Genomic DNA, 17,725 nt, shown 5'->3' on the forward strand with positions numbered 1-17,725 from the left:
AAAAGCAAATGGAAAGTCTATTTTTTAAGTTTTCCTTTGAGAATGTACAAGTAGTGTATTTGAGAAATTAGATTTCACTATTGAAATGTATGAGAGTGAGGAAAATACAACCTCCTTTTTTCCTTTCCTTTTTCTTTTCTTCTTATTCTTTTTTTTTTTCCCTTGGTGGGGAGGGCAGACCCTTTTGTGCCCTGTTAAATCTCCAGGCTTTTAACCGGTTTGTTTGCCCTTATTTGTCATTCAATTCCAGCTGCCTAGAGCAGTTAACACACAGGCTCTGAGTGGAGCAGGAATATTGAGGATGGTGAACAAGGCTGCCGACGCTGTCAACAAAATGACAATCAAGATGAATGAATCGGATGCAGTAAGAGCTGATTTTTCGACTTGAATAATGAGATGAATTAATGAGCCCAACAATTGCATTTTAAAGCTGTACAAGTAGAAAATAGGATATTAATTTGCTTATTGAGTTCAGTTCCCTGCCACATCAGTTGACCACCATGGTTATACATGGTTAATTTGTTGCTTTAAAACAAGGAATGTAGTTTGCTATTGGTAACCTAATTTACAATGGCTTTTTCTGGCTAAATTAGCTCCATTTTTCATTTTTTTTTCTCAGTGGTTTGAAGAAAAGCAACAGCAATTTGAAAATCTGGATCAGCAACTTAGGAAACTTCATGCCAGTGTTGAAGCCTTGGTCTGTCATAGAAAAGGTTTGTTTGCCTTGTTTATGTGTTTGACATTGTGTGTCGATTCGAATATTTTGTTCACATTTTATTGAAAGTCAGTATTCTGAAGATATTCTAAGACTGAAAACAATAGTTTGAGGATAGTTTCTTTTTAAACTTTGTTATTTTATATATTTTTATTACTTTAATACGGATTTAGAAGTAGAAACGTTTCAGGTCCATAAAAGCATTTTTAAATTTTGGATCAAAGCTGTTCTCTTAACTCTGTTAAACATATATCCAATGGAATGAATGAAGATGTCTTACTAGTCTAGTAACTGACTAGAATTAAAAAAATATGATATTAAAAATTGATATTTGAAATTCCTTTAAAATACTTGTTTAAATATTTCCTGGAAAATTCTGAAATGTTTTCTTTGTCTTTGAACCAAAGTATTTAAAATCTGAAGGTTTTTTTTTTTTTTTCCGTTAAAGATTCGTAGAAAAATTAGTCATAATTTTTTTAATTCCATGGTGACAGTTTTGTTTTTTGTTTTTTTTTTTTTAAAGAATTCAAGGCATTTCATACTGGCTTTCTTAAAACCTCAATAAGTAATTTAGAATATGCCTTTAACAACACCTTTTTAAAAAATAATTATAGAAATCTAACACATTTATTAAAAATAGCCTATAACAGCATTTGCATTTGTATTGTATCTTTTAAGAAACAGCTTTAAGGTTCTTTTAGAGAAAAGAGAAATTTTTAGCTCAATAGAACAGTTTACAGGCAATGAAATCCTTAGTCATTGACAATACCCTGCCTAAAAATACTGTTTTTCCTCATTTGAACTATCAGAAATGATGGCATACAAAAATACTTTTAAACATTCTTAATATTTAGTAAACACTGTTGTTGCAAAATAAAGGAAAAGTAAACTATGTGTATAATTTCCCTTGCTTTTCTCCTATTGGCTAAATAGTATACTCATTAAAAAGTAGACATTATTTTCAATGGTAACTAAATATTTAAAAGTCAAAGAATGTAGTGTAAGTCATTTTTAAGTGTTCCCAAATGCTAAATTTTTTTTTTTTTTAAGTTTTTTTAGGGACAGAAAGAGTGAGTACTTTTGGGGCAAGAGTGGAGGCATATAATTATTTTAAATTAAATATAGTTCTTTCCTTGGGAATAGAGGCCCTGGTTCTTCTTACTTTTCAGTAGAGCTCTAAGCAGTTGACTTTTACACCCAAGGTGTTTTATTTTAATCACTGTTTATGTTAATTTTAATCACTGGCTTTATGTTAATGATTTTAAAATACTATTTGAGCAATTTATGAACAGATAAAATTTAGAGAGAAGATAGAAAATCAATGCAGTATGTTAGAACTTTACTAGTGAACACTAAAAGTGAATACTTTTTTATTTCAGAACTTTCAGCCAACACAGCTGCCTTTGCTAAAAGTGCTGCCATGTTAGGGAACTCAGAGGACCATACTGCTTTATCTAGAGCTTTGTCTCAGCTTGCAGAGGTTGAGGAGAAGATAGACCAGTTACATCAAGAACAAGCTTTCGCTGACTTTTATATGTTTTCAGAACTGCTTAGTGACTACATTCGTCTTATTGCTGCAGTGAAAGTAAGCCGTATTTCGCAATCTTCCTTAAATTCTTATTTCAGTGGTTTGCTTACAAGAAGAATTTGGTTTCCTATTAGGCATATGTTTAACTGTAAATTCCATACTATTATAGCACATAAATAAAATGTCTTCAACGTGATTATTCATAGATTAATATTTTCTTCCCCTATGATTTGGATAGCACAATAGATAGGATTGGTGCTTTTAAGAATTTTAAGGAAAGCCAAAGATCATACCAAAACATATTTACATAAACGAGTTTGCAGCTAACTGATAGCATTTATTTGCTCATTCTAGCACAAACTGAAACTACCCACTAGACTGTTAGCATTAAGTAAAGCCGTGACAGGAATCAGGACAAAACCAGAACTGACAGCTGCCTGAATATATTTAATGGTGATTTTAACATGGATTTGGACTTTGAATAAACATTCTGTGAATATACTGAAATGTGTAGTCACCATCCATTTAAAGATGAGATAGGACAAGGTTAAATAGCAATTTGTGTTATACAGTGATAATGTTCAAAAATAAACTGTCTTTAGTTAGGACTATAAAACAATTAACTAATGAAAATTAGTCTTGTACAGATATGTCCAATATTCAGACAACTAATCTGAACTGAGCATTAGTTTGTCTGTCACATTTCAGAAGTAACTTTAAGACCATACTATGCTTGTGAGTTACTTAGAGTTGTGGAGAATAATTTTATCATGGATGGAGGGAACTGGGAATATACCTTATCCTTTGAATTCAGATATCTACAAAGTTAATGACACCGTGTTCCTTGTTTTGTTTTGCGAAGATTTTTCAGCAGAAGTCAGTGATCCAGTTAACAATCAACAACAATCAACACGGATACAGTGCATATTTATTGATGTTCTCAAGCTAGTAGTTCCAGTTAAGACAAGAGAATTCTTAGTACTTCAGAATGGCACTTTCTTAGGGTTCATAAAATGGTCAGTTTGTTTGTGTTACTTTCAGGTGTTACTCTTTGTATCCGTGGTGATTAATATTCCTTTTAAGTTATTTAAAGATGTTGATATAGGTGGCAGCTGTCAGAATAATCTTAATTACATAGAAGCTACTTATGATAAATAGAAATATAGTTTACACATAGTGGTTCCTATTTATCTTCCACATATTTTCACCCCACTTCTGCGCTCCCACTAGTATAGCACAAAGACATGCTAGCACCTCCAAATAGCTGTGAGTTCAAAAAGCAGAGCTGGGCAGCATTCATGAGACAGGGACCATTCTGAGAAGAACCAGCCTAGGAGAAGACTCCTTGGCACTATGGCCGATTGTGTAATGGATGCCAGTCCCTCAAAAACAACTTTCCTCAGTTACCTAAATCTTATTGCTTTGATTTTATATATTCTCTGATTCACAGTTATATCTGTCTTTCCCAGAATATTTTCTACAGAATAGTGGCACCAAAGGCTATATTATAGCACAGTCAGCTGAGTTTGGGAGATAATGTATGCAATATCCCTGTCTTATGGGCACAGACAGCATGTAAAAAAAAGCTCAGTACCATCTAAGAGTTAAAAAATAAAATGAAGCATTTTAACTTTTTAATCAAAGGCTTCCAAATTGATGTGAACAGGAATCCTTTTTCACTTAGTATCTTTTTACATGTATGAACACATGTTGGAAAATACAATTAGTGATATAGTAGAAGATAGTTATAGAGCTATGGTCAAGTTATACCTTGAGTTAAATTAAGCTCTTTCAGATTGATTTTCTACCAAGCACAAGTAAGCTGCACAAAGGAACCAAGGAATTAGGAGCAGTGTAACATAATTTTTTTGGTTGTTACTGTTTTGTTTGTTGGAAAAATAATTCTAATAGCCCCAGAAATTGCATGTCTTTTCAACCTAAGACTTTTAGTCTGTCTTCCCTCAGTCAAGTGCACTTGTTACACTTGTATATGAAGTTGATTTCATTCTGGCACTGTCTCTCTTCCTTGATTCTTTCTTTCCGTCATGAATGAGTACACTGTATATACAGTTTTTTGTTTACTCTTTTTCTCCCACTCCACTTTAAAGCTGTCCCCATATTCACAGGTGTTGATATGTTAACATTCATTTGAATAATCATGTAGTATTCTACTTCATACCGTATTGGTATAACCTTGAATTATTTCATCAGTCCACTGTTAAATATCAACTATATCAGTAACTCTTCAGACATAGAAGAGTTGAGTTGTTTTCCCAAATGAATTTTAAATTTCAACAAATATTAATAGTTCAAAAAGGTTATCCTCCTTTATGCTCCCATGAAACATGCATGTTCTCCTCCTCCTCCATAGTGATCAAGGCATTTTTGTAAATCTTAATTTCTTTAGTTAGTGTAAAAATTAAGTATTTTCACAAATAAGTTGTTTCCATTATTTTCTTCTGTGACCCATTGAAGACCTTTGCCCCGTTGTTTAACTCATTTTTTTCTAATCTCTGTTTAACACTTACTAGTTCTTTGTTTTATATGTACTGAAAAGCCTTTCCTGTTGATAATTTTGAAACTAGGAGTACTTTGAGAATTAGAGTATAGTGCCAATGGAGAACAATGGAGAACAGCATAAGAAATAGGGGCCCTGCCCTAAAGAAAGAGGGAAGTTTGGGGACTCCATGGAAATGTAGAAGTTAAGTATCAGTGCTATCAAGCTATCACCAGCCATCCTGTCCCCCGGCCCCTCCAGCCAGAGGTGACCTTTATGGCACTGCTGACCTCTTAACTGTCTTTCCTGCTGAACTCTCAGCAGTGTATTTTAATAGATCTGTCTTGTTCTGTCTTTGGTGAACCCTCTCATCCCCAAACCTGTATTCCCATTCTTGTATGCATAAATAAATAAAATTAAATTAAAAAAAAAAAGGAAAGAAAGATACAGGCTAAAATAAGGCCTATATCCAGAAGAGGCTGGTTGTTCTATAGTGGATTAGCTTCTACACATAGAAAGAAAATTATAGAAGAGCAGTGATGTCCTGTTCTTCTTTTGTTTTCTATTCTTGTGGAATTATAATAAAAAACATGTTAATTCTTAGACTAGAATTAAAATTAATTTTTTTATTGAAATAACCTGATTTTAATACTCTTGTCTTCATCATTCCTTAGTAAACCTATGATGATTCTGGAATAGTAGGAGGTGACAGTAAATTGGCAGAATCAAATTAGTTTAGATTTATTTAGTTTTATCCCTGAAAAAACCAGCTAGTATATATTATGCAATACAGTAATGTGTTAAGATATTTTAAATAATCTATTTGTTATTGATAGAAAAATTTGTAAGTAAGGATTGATATTACCATTCCCCTAAAGAAAGATGAGGCCTAACGTTTTAGAAACTTTTAGTTTTGTACATATATTTATGTAGGGGGTGAGGTACAGGCAACGCTTACTTAAAATAATAATGACTGTTTTTCTACTTGTGTTAGATGTGACTTTAGCCAAAATTAATTTGAAGCAAAACAATGCCTAATAAGGAATTTTTTTTTTTAAAGATTTATTTATTTATGCATACAGAACTGGGGTACAGGCCAGAGATGCGGAGGGTGAGAGGCTTCACCAGAGACAGAGTGGGGAGCAGAACAGGCAGATCGACGAAGTATACTGCTGAGGGGAGCAGGGGGCGGGTCAGGAGAGGTCTGCCACGCCATGTGGTCACCTCTGGGGCAGGCGGGAGTCGAACTCATGCGGAAGCCGTCTTAGATTCTCAGTGCTGTGCTTTAACCCGCTGCGCCACCAGGGAGGGCCCTAATAAGGAATGTTTTAAAGAAAATATGCTCACATGAAATCAGGGCAGCAGATAAAGGGGATAGTAGGTTTACCTACTAATATAACAAGAGAGATTATAAGATGAAAAATTAAATCTAGTGAATTAGACTTAAATACTGACAGAAAGGATGTCTTGATTTACCAAGGATGTCTGTTATCCTGATTAATTTAAAATATGTGCAGTATTTAAGATCTCTTTGATAAAAAATTTTTTGGTTTTTGGTTGATGGGAGTTTTTAATATTATTGCTCATATGTTTGATATAAGCTGAACGGTACAAATACAGTCCAATTATGATTAACTTTGTAATATTAACATAGAAATCTAGAGTTAATCAATTATATATGGATGTTATTTAGAAGTAATTGGTAAGAATGCCCACTTATGAAGCATCCACTATGTTAAGCCACTGTACTACAAGCTTTTTCCAATTTGCAGTGCAGATCTCATTTCCCCCTTTAATATGTGAGAGAGCTGTCCGTTTATACCAGTTAAATTCATCTAAGATCATACAGTGACAAAGCAAAGATTAGAACCAAAATTCGATTTGTTCCAAAACATACTTTTAAAAAATAAACTCTATTAGTTTCTATAAAAACATATAGTAATGTACTGCTTTTTGATCCAGAAAATTCTGTATTTGGAAGAAATTAAAATAATTCTAATACAGTACTTTGTGGTTGTCCAATTTATTAATGATAGTGCCATCTGTTCAATCAGTAAATATGAAAATATGACTATATCCCTAATATCAAGTTATGAATTCTTTCATCCTATGTTTTTTTTTTTTTTTTAATGAGAAGTCTAATATTGTCTGTCATCGTTACTTCATTTCTTCCAGTCATTTGGTCTTTCTCTGCCAGAACCATTGAATGAAGTAGTAGGCTTTTTCAGTTATGGTCTTTTTATCTATTTCTTCACATAGTTCTACACACTATATACGCATGCATGTATGTATACATATATATTTGTTTTCTGTTTTCATCATGTACAGGACAGTCTCTTTTTTTTTAGCATTTTATTATACTTTAATTATTTAGTTGTTTTACTTTTTTCTAATTTGCTGTTACTGATCTCTTTAGCCACACTTTTACTTAACTTTACTTCCTATTTACTTAATAGGGTTTTTGCCCCATGTTCATTTTTCAATTTCTGACATACCTAAATTTACATTTATTTTTTATATTATTTCATAGACGATCAACTGTAGATTTAATATCAGTGTTTTACTATTAGTATTTTTAAAATGTGTAAAATTGTTAGAGTTCTTACTTAAACCATATTTAAAACCCTATGAAATGTATATAGTTTTTTTCTTGATTTTGAGTTCTTATGTTTATTTAATCACAGAGGTCTTTTTGTTTTTTGATTTTTAAATGTGGAGATTTAGGCTTTTTTATATCAGGGATGTTAATATGTTCATTATATTAAATAACATTTGAGTACTTAGTTTTATTGCTTTTAGTATTACAGCAACTCTGGTATTAGGAAAGTATTTCATAGAGTTAACTCTGACTTAATAGCATTGTATCATTCACTTATAGGGTGTGTTTGACCATCGAATGAAGTGCTGGCAGAAATGGGAAGATGCTCAAATTACTTTGCTCAAAAAACGTGAAACTGAGGCAAAAATGATGGTTGCTAACAAACCAGATAAAATACAGCAAGCTAAAAATGAAATAAGAGAGGTGATTAATACAGAATGCTTTATCTCTTTACTCAGATTTTTGCATGAGTCATTCATATATGCATAATTTTTCATAAATTTTTTTCTGAATCATTCAGTACTTAGCTATGTTTCCATAATTTTATGAAATGTTTAGAATTAACATTTTTACCATCATTAGAATCTCCAGAACCCTTTCTTCTACATGATTATGGAATGGATAAAGATGCATACAAGGAAAAGATTTTAAGTTGACCTTTAATAATTACACATATCTTTTGAGGTGGTTAATTCGATTTCAGATTACTTATTTTGTGTCTAAAAATAGTTTTGGAGGTAGACTTGTCCCATATTTAGCTGTCCAGGTGACTATCCCCCATATATACATATTATATATGGTATTTTAGTAAATTGGTATAAGTTTATTATAATTTATACACTTTCTTTGCCATGCTTCAATAAGGAAATTGAAGAGGTAGGACAACCTTTATATTACTACCAGTAAATGTACCTGCTCTTTGAAGAGTATGTACCAGTGTTTTGGTTACATAGTGGGAAAATACCATTTCATTGCTTAGGTCTTTATTTTGTTTTAGCTATTCCATTATCACTAATCATACTGTTGTGTTGTTTCTATGTTGAACTTGGTTATTGATAGGTCTTAGCAGACCATAATCCCATACCTCTATTTTTTTTAATCTGGACATTTTACCATTATAAAAATGTTTTTTCAAATGTTCGCCTTATAATTTTCCTACTTTAAGTATTTCCATGGGCATACAAATTTTGATGTACACATTCTTGAAATTAGTTGAGTATTTTTAGCTGAATATCTTTGATGGAATTTGAAATGATTAATAATTTTAAAAAGAAAAGATTATAATCTTAACATTGCTAAATGATTTGATAGAGAATTTCTTTACTCAAAGTATCTTCATCTGATGGGAAACCCATGGGGATTACAATGGAGATGAAAAAAAATGTACAAAATGATGTAAAAATAAACTATTATATTAAAAAAATCTTCATCTAAGTTACATTTAGTGAAGATATAGAGACTGTAACACATTAAATACCATATTATAATTTTAAGTGTATCTGACAAGTATAAATGAAAATTAAGCTAATAGGTATTTCTATAACTAGGAAGTTAGAAGTTTGAATGATGCTAAGTTGGACTTTGTCAATATTGAGCTTTCACAGGATTTTCATGCATGTTAAATGAGTTATCTTGATACCTTCCAGGTAAGAATAAAATCGTTTGCATTTTTGTTTGATTTTATTAGTGGGAGGCAAAAGTACAACAAGGAGAAAGGGATTTTGAACAGATCTCTAAAACAATTCGGAAAGAAGTGGGAAGATTTGAGGCAAGTATGGTAATTTTACACTTTCCTTAACATGGTCACATTTTGCTGTGACTTTGTGGTGAACTCAAATTTGGTTTTGTACTTTTTTTTCTTTAACAGAAAGAACGAGTGAAAGATTTTAAAACTGTTATTATCAAGTACTTAGAATCATTAGTACAGACACAACAACAGGTAAGATGAATTTTTACAATTTACAAGCTTCTTCTGAAATTTTTTTTTGTTACACTTTTTAACTTTAAAGGCAATCAATGAAATTAGCTTTTTTAAACTTAGGAATAAGAAATGGGATAGAGAAAAATCAGTGACAGCAAAGGAAAAATAGAGTTGAGTAATTGGAAATATTCCTGAACACTAGGTACTTTTCCCAACTTTAGGCTATGAGAAACATCTTGGTATTTTTCTTTTGCTATCTTCTTAGGTTTGTTTCTACATTGATCAGACCTGTATGCATTCCTAACAGATAGAAAAAAAAAAAAAAACACCTTTCTTTTTTAAAGTTATTTTTGTAGTGTTTGATATTTGTCTTACTTTGTGTGGAGTTGGTGGTGATTGTATGGACAGTGGCCATTGTTTCCTTAACTAGAGAAGAACAAAGGTTTTAAAGCTACATGACATAAAAGTCCCTAAGACAAAGACAGCAATTATTTCCTGTATATTTATAAGTTTGAGTCCTGAATAAAATTTATTCCTCTAATTCTAAAATATGTGGTTCTAGAAACCTGTGTTCTAAAACAGGTTATATTTTGATTGATATTTAGCTTTGATTTTGAACGCTAACTACATAAAGTCAGTGTTTTGTAATGTGAAAATTAATAGTGCATATAAACTTGCTTTTAAAGAAATTGTTTTGAATGTAACTGCTAGAGACTTCAGAACTGTTGTTTTGGGCTACCCAGGAGAGACTGGCAGCTCATTCTTCCCAGTCTATTTACCTTGTACAGTAGTTTTTCTTTTTTCTCCCCAAGTCATTCTTTTTGACTAGTAGTTAGTAAAATGTGCATATCCTTTGATTTAGGAGATTACTTTATATTGAAACAATTCGTTATAGTTTATTTTGAGGTCATCTAATATTTGGCTCATATTAACCATGTTTCTGTATAAAATTTTACTTAAAATATCTGTTTTTAAGTGTTTTTCAAATTACATGGTTTACATTAAAAACTGAAATTATATAGGTGTAATTATTTTTAATTATACATTTAAATATATTTCAGTTAAGAGTAATGTATAGACTTCAATAAAAGTTAACTAATATTTGCTATTTGCATAAATTTTTTAATGCTATACAGGATACATACATATAAAAATTAACAGAATGGTGGTAAGAATATCTTTTATTTTTATTATCATCCACAGCTGATAAAATACTGGGAGGCATTCTTACCTGAAGCCAAAGCCATTGCCTAGCAAGAAGATTTTGTGTTAAGAAGACCTTGAAAGTTTGCTCCAGTTATGCTGAACTCCACAGTGAAATCACTTAAAATCATCTAAATAAACCACTATATATTTTATGAATTACATGTGGTTTTTTATATATATATAGATAGATAGATATATACGCTCTGACATTTTATTACAAGCTGCATGTCCTGACCCTCTTTGAATTAAGTGGACTGTGGCATGACATTCTGCAATACTTTGCTGAATTGAACACTATTGTGTCTTAAATACTTGCACTAAAAAGTGCACTGTAAGGCCAGAAAATTTTACAATATTTTTTCTTTACAAATTGTTCTGTAGTGTGTTCACCCTCTTTATGAAGTGAATTATCAATGCATTGATTAACGCTCACTTAAACATTCCTGTACAGAAATTATGATTTTGTGATTACAATAATAAAATGATATTCCTTGTGAAGTTATTAGTAACAAATTATTTGGGTATGTAAACATGAGGACTCTTAGGAGCATTTTTAATAAGAAGAAATCTTCTCTTCTAAATGTATGTAGATAATGTCATGAGCCATTAATATTTTTTAACTGCTAGAAAAAGCCTAACTTTCATTATTAAATGACTACATGAAATGTGTTTTCTTAATGAACTCATTATAAACCAAAGAACATTTATTTCTTTACTCCACTCTGGATACTAATCCAGTCTTGGGTAAAGGAAAGAAAACTGTCTTTGGTTAATTTTGTCCATCTCTATTTTACGTCCTATTATACATCTACTATGCATCTCCATTACGTCAGTAGAATTAGAAAAAATGTATTCATGTTTCTGTTACAAGTCCCATGATTTTTGTCCTTCAGTTATTATCTTCAGAATCCAAAACCTTGCATACTCCAAACTAATTTCTTTATTGTTTTCATATTCAGCTAGAAGTGAGTCATGTGTGGTCATAATTGAAGAACCAATTATGCCATAATATACCAGGATTGGATGAATAAATAAGGGTAGATAGCACAAAGAAAATTCAAAATAAAATGAAATGTATCTTTTGGCAACCAGCTTACCTTTTCTATATCTTCTCTAGGTGACTGTTGTAGATGAAAGTTTAAATGGTGATTGTCATCAGAATTATTTTCCTTTTTCAAAACGTATTCTTTATTCTTAAAGTATTCCCTCTTCCAAGGTTTAAGAAATACATCTCCCTGGCAGAGGAGTAAGTTATGGTATGTATAATTGAGTGTTCTCTGCATTTACTGGAGCAATTCATATATTAGTGTACTTCAGAGTATGTTTGTTCCTATGTATTTTCATTTCATATCTGCTGTAAGTACTCATATTTACTCTCTTGAGAACCTAGAAAAGTAACTGGCACATAAGTGATTAATAATATAGATGGCTGATTTGAAAATGCAAACTAATAGTTTGCTCTCTTAAGAAGGAACTGAAACAGAAGTAGTTTGTCATTGTTTCTTCTATTGAAGATAACTTAAATATGTATGAGAGTAATGTATAATAATACATACCTACTTGTCCAGTTAATATTGACCAAATATAGGCTTACCAGGATTAGTTTCACTATTACAACGTCTGAGAACTGTACTCGTGGTTACATTATTTCTAGAGGTATCATTTACACACAGGGTGATAATGTAGTTATCCAAACCAAAGGCCTCCATTCTGCCCTGGTACATTCACTTAGTACTTCCTAATAAAATTAACTAGTCTTTAGTCTTGATCAAGATGAAGAGAGCAGTAAACCCAAAATTCATTCCAGAGATTATTTCCCTTAGAAACCCTTTTTAAAAATAAACGAAACCTGTTAATCATGTGAACCTCTGTGAGGCACAATATTTAATAGAATTTAAATATTCCAGCAATCTACCCTTCACCCACCTATCTTTATATGTTCTGGTCACGTCATCAAGTTGTGTTCCTTACAAATAAGTAGAACCGAGAATACTAATAGTGTTTAGAACTTTAATTGTATGGGTCTGAATGTAAATATTTCTGCTTTCTCTTTCACCAAAGAAGTAGTAAGGCAGCATAACACAGTGGAGCAGGCTGAACTTGGGATCAGCATCCATCTGTTCAGTTTTGAAACTTAGTAGCAGTGTCTCTCGGGGTATATCACTAAAATCACAAGGACGGAAAATTCATTCCTGAAGTGCCTTTCTGCTTTAAAACATTTTGTTTCAAATTTCAGTATAAGTATTCTACTAGGACACCAGATTTTAATCAAAACCACCTTCTAAAATAAAACAAAGACTAGAGCAAAATGAATGTATGTAAAACTGATTTTTTAACATATAAAAGATTTCTTGATTGTATTTTATGCTCAGCTATTTTAAACAATTCAGTTTGTTTTATACATACATATATATACTAGCCTCAGAATACCTTCATTCCATTGTTGGTATTGTTCAAAGTTTTACAGGTTCCTCCTATTTCATGAGTATGATTTAAATATAAAATTTATTAACAAAGTCAAATTTCTTTAAAGGAAGGAAGTCAGAAGAATAGGGAAAATGCTCCCTAATCTTGATGTCTGTTTTAAAGCATGTGACTAGTTACAAAGCCCTACACGTACTTCACTTTTCTTAAGGCTCCCTGCAAGAGCAGTCATGTGATTATCAAGAACCAAGGATGTAGCAGAAGTTCAAGAGTACTAACTACGGAAAGGCTGAGCAAAAGTCATTCTGTCTTAAAGGAATGGTCCCTGGGCTGAGGCAAGAAGGTAACACCTGTGAAAAAGAAGTACTGACACTGACTTGGGACCTTTCAGACTCCAGTACATTCCTGAGGTTTCAGGTAATGACAGTGAGTGATTGACCAGACAAACAGCAAGAAGAGAATTACGCCATAAGAGTATGTGAATAATTGCTGATTATTCTACTGCTGTAATTGGGATCACGGAGAGGTCACGGTGACCCTGGGATGAGGTGCTTGGCATTTGGACCAGCAGCAACGTCACATTGAGTCATGTATGTAATTTTTAATTTTCTATAGTCAAATCTTAAGAAGCAGAAACAGGTAAAATGAGTTTTTTATATTCACCTAGTAGCTCTAAAATATTTCAGTACATGATCCAATATATTAAAAATTAACCAAGTTTTTTACATTCTGGTTTTCTTAGTTGCTGCAATTCTGTTACGTATTTTATACGTAATATCACATCTCCTTTCACACTTACCATACTTTATCGATTGTCACACATGGCTGGTGGCTGTATTGAACAATGCAGTTATAAAACAGTGCCTGTGGAAATGGAAATAGAGAGTATGTCCAACAAATCAAGTGAAGAATTTGAAGCTAGATAAACAGGACTAGCAGTTGTTACTGTCAAGGGCAGGTACAACTTGGCTGCCAGTCTCGGTGGCTTTGCCAGTGGTACATACAGTGTCTACTGTGAATGAGTTGTAGCACTGTGTTGCCTACACACAGCATCTCCTCATTTGACAGAGAAGCAGATCCAAAGCTTAAAAATAATGATTGAACTGATTTTTTCCTCTCAAGTATGTGTTAACTGCCTGTGAAAATTCTTCATGAAGATATCTGATGAACTTTTCAAAATTCGTCTCTAAGGCAGTCCTTTGGGATACAGAGAATTTATTACTTCAAACTTCATTCAGAAGTGAGCAGAAAATTTTAGCAAACAGAAAAGTTATAACTGGCTGTCAATTTTTTTTAATGTATAATAAGATTTTAAATGGTCATCTCGTCATACTTTATCCACTTAATTCTCTGAAGATTAAATAATTTCTAGTATATTTCTTAACTGGGTCGAATGGGAACTTTGTTATTAAAGCCAGTCAAGGTGAAGCTGCCCACTTGTTACCACATAGAAAAGTATATTTTTAAAGTAAGGTCAGTTAATGGGATAAAACCCTGAAGGGAGTACTTTGAGGGGGAAAGTATATTTTATCTGTATCTGTGTAATAAAATAAATCAGATAAAATTTAACAAAGCTAAACAATAAATTGCTTTCTTACTGCTTCCATAATTAAGTCTTGAGTTACCTTGATTTCAGTCTGTACTTTTGGAGTCTTTATTTCAAGAGTTCTCACTATATACATGTATACAATATGTGTGGATTTTTGTGGGCATTCATGCCAGTAAGCTTTTAGACCTAACTTAGTTTTATACTTCTCTTTAAAATATTTCTCAGCCTCTTCTGAGACATAGAGCAAAAGGCTTGTTTACGTTATTTAGTTTTACTTTGCTATGACCCGTTGGAGTTGATTCTGCTTATAAAATCTACTCCCTCATCATTTTCACTGTTTCTCCCCCAAGTTGAAGAATGTGTGACCATTTACTGGACCTGTCTTAAGTCTCACATAAAATACACTTTCTGTCAGTCTCCCTACCTGTTAGTCTTACAGCCTGCTGCTAAATTGATCTAACTATGAAACTCTTGTCACAGTACTATCCACAGAAATCTTAAATAGACTCCCTGCAGACTATAGACGAAATCAGAATCTCCAGCTCCTGGTCTCACGCTATATTTTTTCCTGGTCTTTACCCCTTACTGCCACCCATTTTTTGCTTTAATCAAATGATGCTTGTCTTTTGAGCATGTTTGGTTTCTTCTTTGCTAAATGCTATTGGTGACATAACCTTGTCAGAGTTACCTTTCCCCTTTACTGCAAATTACATCGTATCCACCCTCTAAAGTCAAGTTGATAATCCACATACATCTTCCATATAGTCTTTTTAATCTAACTGGAATGAAATAAACTTCTGGTCTCTCAATAGGACTCTGTTAGCAAGTTTCAGATCGTACTTACTTATGTCTGTCTTGCATTGTCCGATCTTAACTGCCTTGACTATTGTCTACTTCTTCAATGACTGTGCCCTTATTATTTCTTACAGAACCTAGTGTGGCATAGAGCCAAGAAAGTGTAATAGATTGTTGGAGAACAGTTAACCAGCTAGCCCACCAATTTGAACTGTGGCTCAAGAATCTACAGCGTGTCTGAAGAAGTAATTTAATTGTTAAAAGTTATGTGAAAGTTCCTGTTCAGGGCTCCTTATGGAGGATTTGCTCTTAGATCCCTAGAATTGAGGCCTAGACATGGGGAGCAGGGTGAGAAGAGCACAGACAAATCTGTTTGTAGAAATACATCACCCACTGCAGAGATACTCCATTGTGGTTAAATGAGTGTGTCAGGAAATGAGTTAGAGGCTTTAAAAGAAGCTGGGAGACTGAGGGAGGGAAAGGATGCGACGCAAATGTAGTGATTGCTTAGGATAAGACATGTTTATTTCCACACAAACAGTACATTCTTTGTGTCGTGCATTGAAGTCATGGAGTGGGCATCAAGGAAGGACAAGAAAATTAGCTGCAGTGATGTCAACTTTGATGACTAAGGATATTGTTGCTCTAAATAATTTGAGTTATAGGAGGATGAGTTTGGAGAAAGGCAAAGAGCTTACTTTTCCTGTGTAAATTGTTTCCATTTATTAGCAGATACTGTTCGTATATCTATTTGCCCTGTGTTTTTATTAATATTCTGTCACAGACTTTGGAGTCATAGTTAACTATCACAGGCTATAGAGTCAGATTAGAAAGACTTAGGAACGATATAAAATATTTGTGGCATTCTTTTTTTCACTGCTGTGCTTTTCTCCCCTTTATGGTTAGAGGAGTCAGAGAACCTGGTTAGAAACTCAGCACTTCTTAATTACTAGCTAACAATTTCTTTGTTACTTATTCTCTCTGAGCCTCAATTATGCCATCTGTAATAACTTCAATTATAACAATACCATTTAGGGCTAGGTTGACAGTTTCTCAAGAACACACCCACATATTGGTAGCTTGTATAGCAAGGCAAATTTGAATGATTTCACTACTAGTATTCTGCTACTAGTGGAATACAGCAGAATTGTGTCACTTGGACTATAGGTTAGATCTTCAAGGACTCATTTATTTCTACCTCTAAAGTCTGATGGGTATATAGGTGAGCCTGTACCAGACAGTCTTGCTGTGGAAGAGTGGCATGGATAGCGTATGAAAGATTGAACAGCAGTTGGTATTTGATAACATCCTCCTGGGTTACAGTACCCATTGAGACTTCAGCTGGTTTTGGTAGTCTTCTGTCATCGGCAACTGTTACTTTAAAGGAAACTACTACTTACTCCTTCGAAGTCCTCTCTCCAGAATACTTCATGAGGTTATTTTGATGCTTAAATGGGACATGGTGTGTAACAGCATCTAGCAAGTACCTGTTGCACACCAGTGACTGTACAAAGACGAGTATATAAATGTTTAGATAAAGCTTTCAAGGAAAGTGTGCCAGGCACTGTGCCAAATGGGATATAAATATTTTTTAAGGCACTTCCCCTAAAGCCTCGAGGGCATGGCAGATGAAAAAGTTCATGCAATATGATGTGATTGTCAGGAAAAGCTTATCAAAGGTGGGCTCTGAACTGGAGTTTATAGCCTAGCACGCACTCTTTGATACCATCAGGAGGTGCTGGCCAGTAGAAAAGAGGAAGGGCCATCTCTGGACAGGGACATAGCTAATGGTGCACCAGATGGTTGAGGAGGATGGACCTTTAGATGACGCTGACATCAAGGGCTTTGCGCATCAGCAAAGTTTGAAAAGTAAAGGCCTGAATATCCCTGACATGTCTCCCAAACTAAGCTGGAACAATCTCTGGCCTCAAGGGCAAACTAAGGGCAGTTTGCAGCTCACAGAGGTCACTTCTTTGACCCACAATTCTCCAGGTTTCTTTTGCTCTGCACTTTACCTTAAAACAACCTTCATATAGGTAACCAGATAGAAGTCCCCTGGCAAGGGAGGCTTACTTTAGGTACTAAATACTTCTTGATTATTCGGTTCTGGCCCAGAGGCCAGGTTCCGAGGCAGTTTTTGGAGCTGGAACCGGAACAAGGATCTCAGTGACCAGCCGCTTTTGAGGCTCGAAATCTAACTCAGAATGAGACCCCGGCCCTGAAATCTAAGGGCTGCAGTTAAGCCTGGGTAAAAGTTGGTGGGGAGAGAGGGGGGTTCACTGCTGTTAATGTTGGCCAAGCGTTAAAAGGAGAAATCAAACTAGCTCCCTGCTTTTCTATTCTTGGCTCTCTGGTAATATGTTAAGATGGGGGAGGGGGTCTTAGAGCAGAGAGCGCCGGGTGGGGCCCTGTCCCCGGCGCCTGGCGCGGTGGCGCGCACACCCCTTTTCTGCAGACTCACAGGTTTTCAGGCCCAGCCTACTCCGGGCCC

At 33.8% G+C, this 17,725-nt stretch overlaps 1 protein-coding gene across 2 annotated transcripts in view; it reads left to right on the top strand.

Moving 5' to 3' along the window:
- The window catches only part of SNX2 (sorting nexin 2), a 46,538-nt gene extending 35,574 nt beyond the window's left edge, over positions 1–10,964 (top strand). The window contains exons 9-16 of one of the 2 annotated variants that reach the window (XM_012728002.1): positions 251–364; positions 620–713; positions 2,095–2,300; positions 7,619–7,762; positions 8,204–8,215; positions 9,027–9,107; positions 9,207–9,278; positions 10,464–10,625. In XM_012728002.1, coding sequence (XP_012583456.1) covers positions 251–364; positions 620–713; positions 2,095–2,300; positions 7,619–7,762; positions 8,204–8,215; positions 9,027–9,107; positions 9,207–9,278; positions 10,464–10,514 — 774 coding nt within the window. In that variant the 3' untranslated portion in view covers positions 10,515–10,625. Of the gene's footprint in view, positions 1–250; positions 365–619; positions 714–2,094; positions 2,301–7,618; positions 7,763–8,203; positions 8,216–9,026; positions 9,108–9,206; positions 9,279–10,463 lie in introns of both variants that reach the window. The other variant, XM_004686660.2, reaches the window with a different exon arrangement.
- The last annotated feature ends 6,761 nt before the right edge of the window (positions 10,965–17,725 follow it).

Source organism: Condylura cristata, unplaced genomic scaffold (assembly GCF_000260355.1).
Source record: "Condylura cristata isolate star-nosed mole 26May11 unplaced genomic scaffold, ConCri1.0 scaffold00021, whole genome shotgun sequence".
Taxonomy (NCBI): domain Eukaryota; kingdom Metazoa; phylum Chordata; class Mammalia; order Eulipotyphla; family Talpidae; genus Condylura; species Condylura cristata.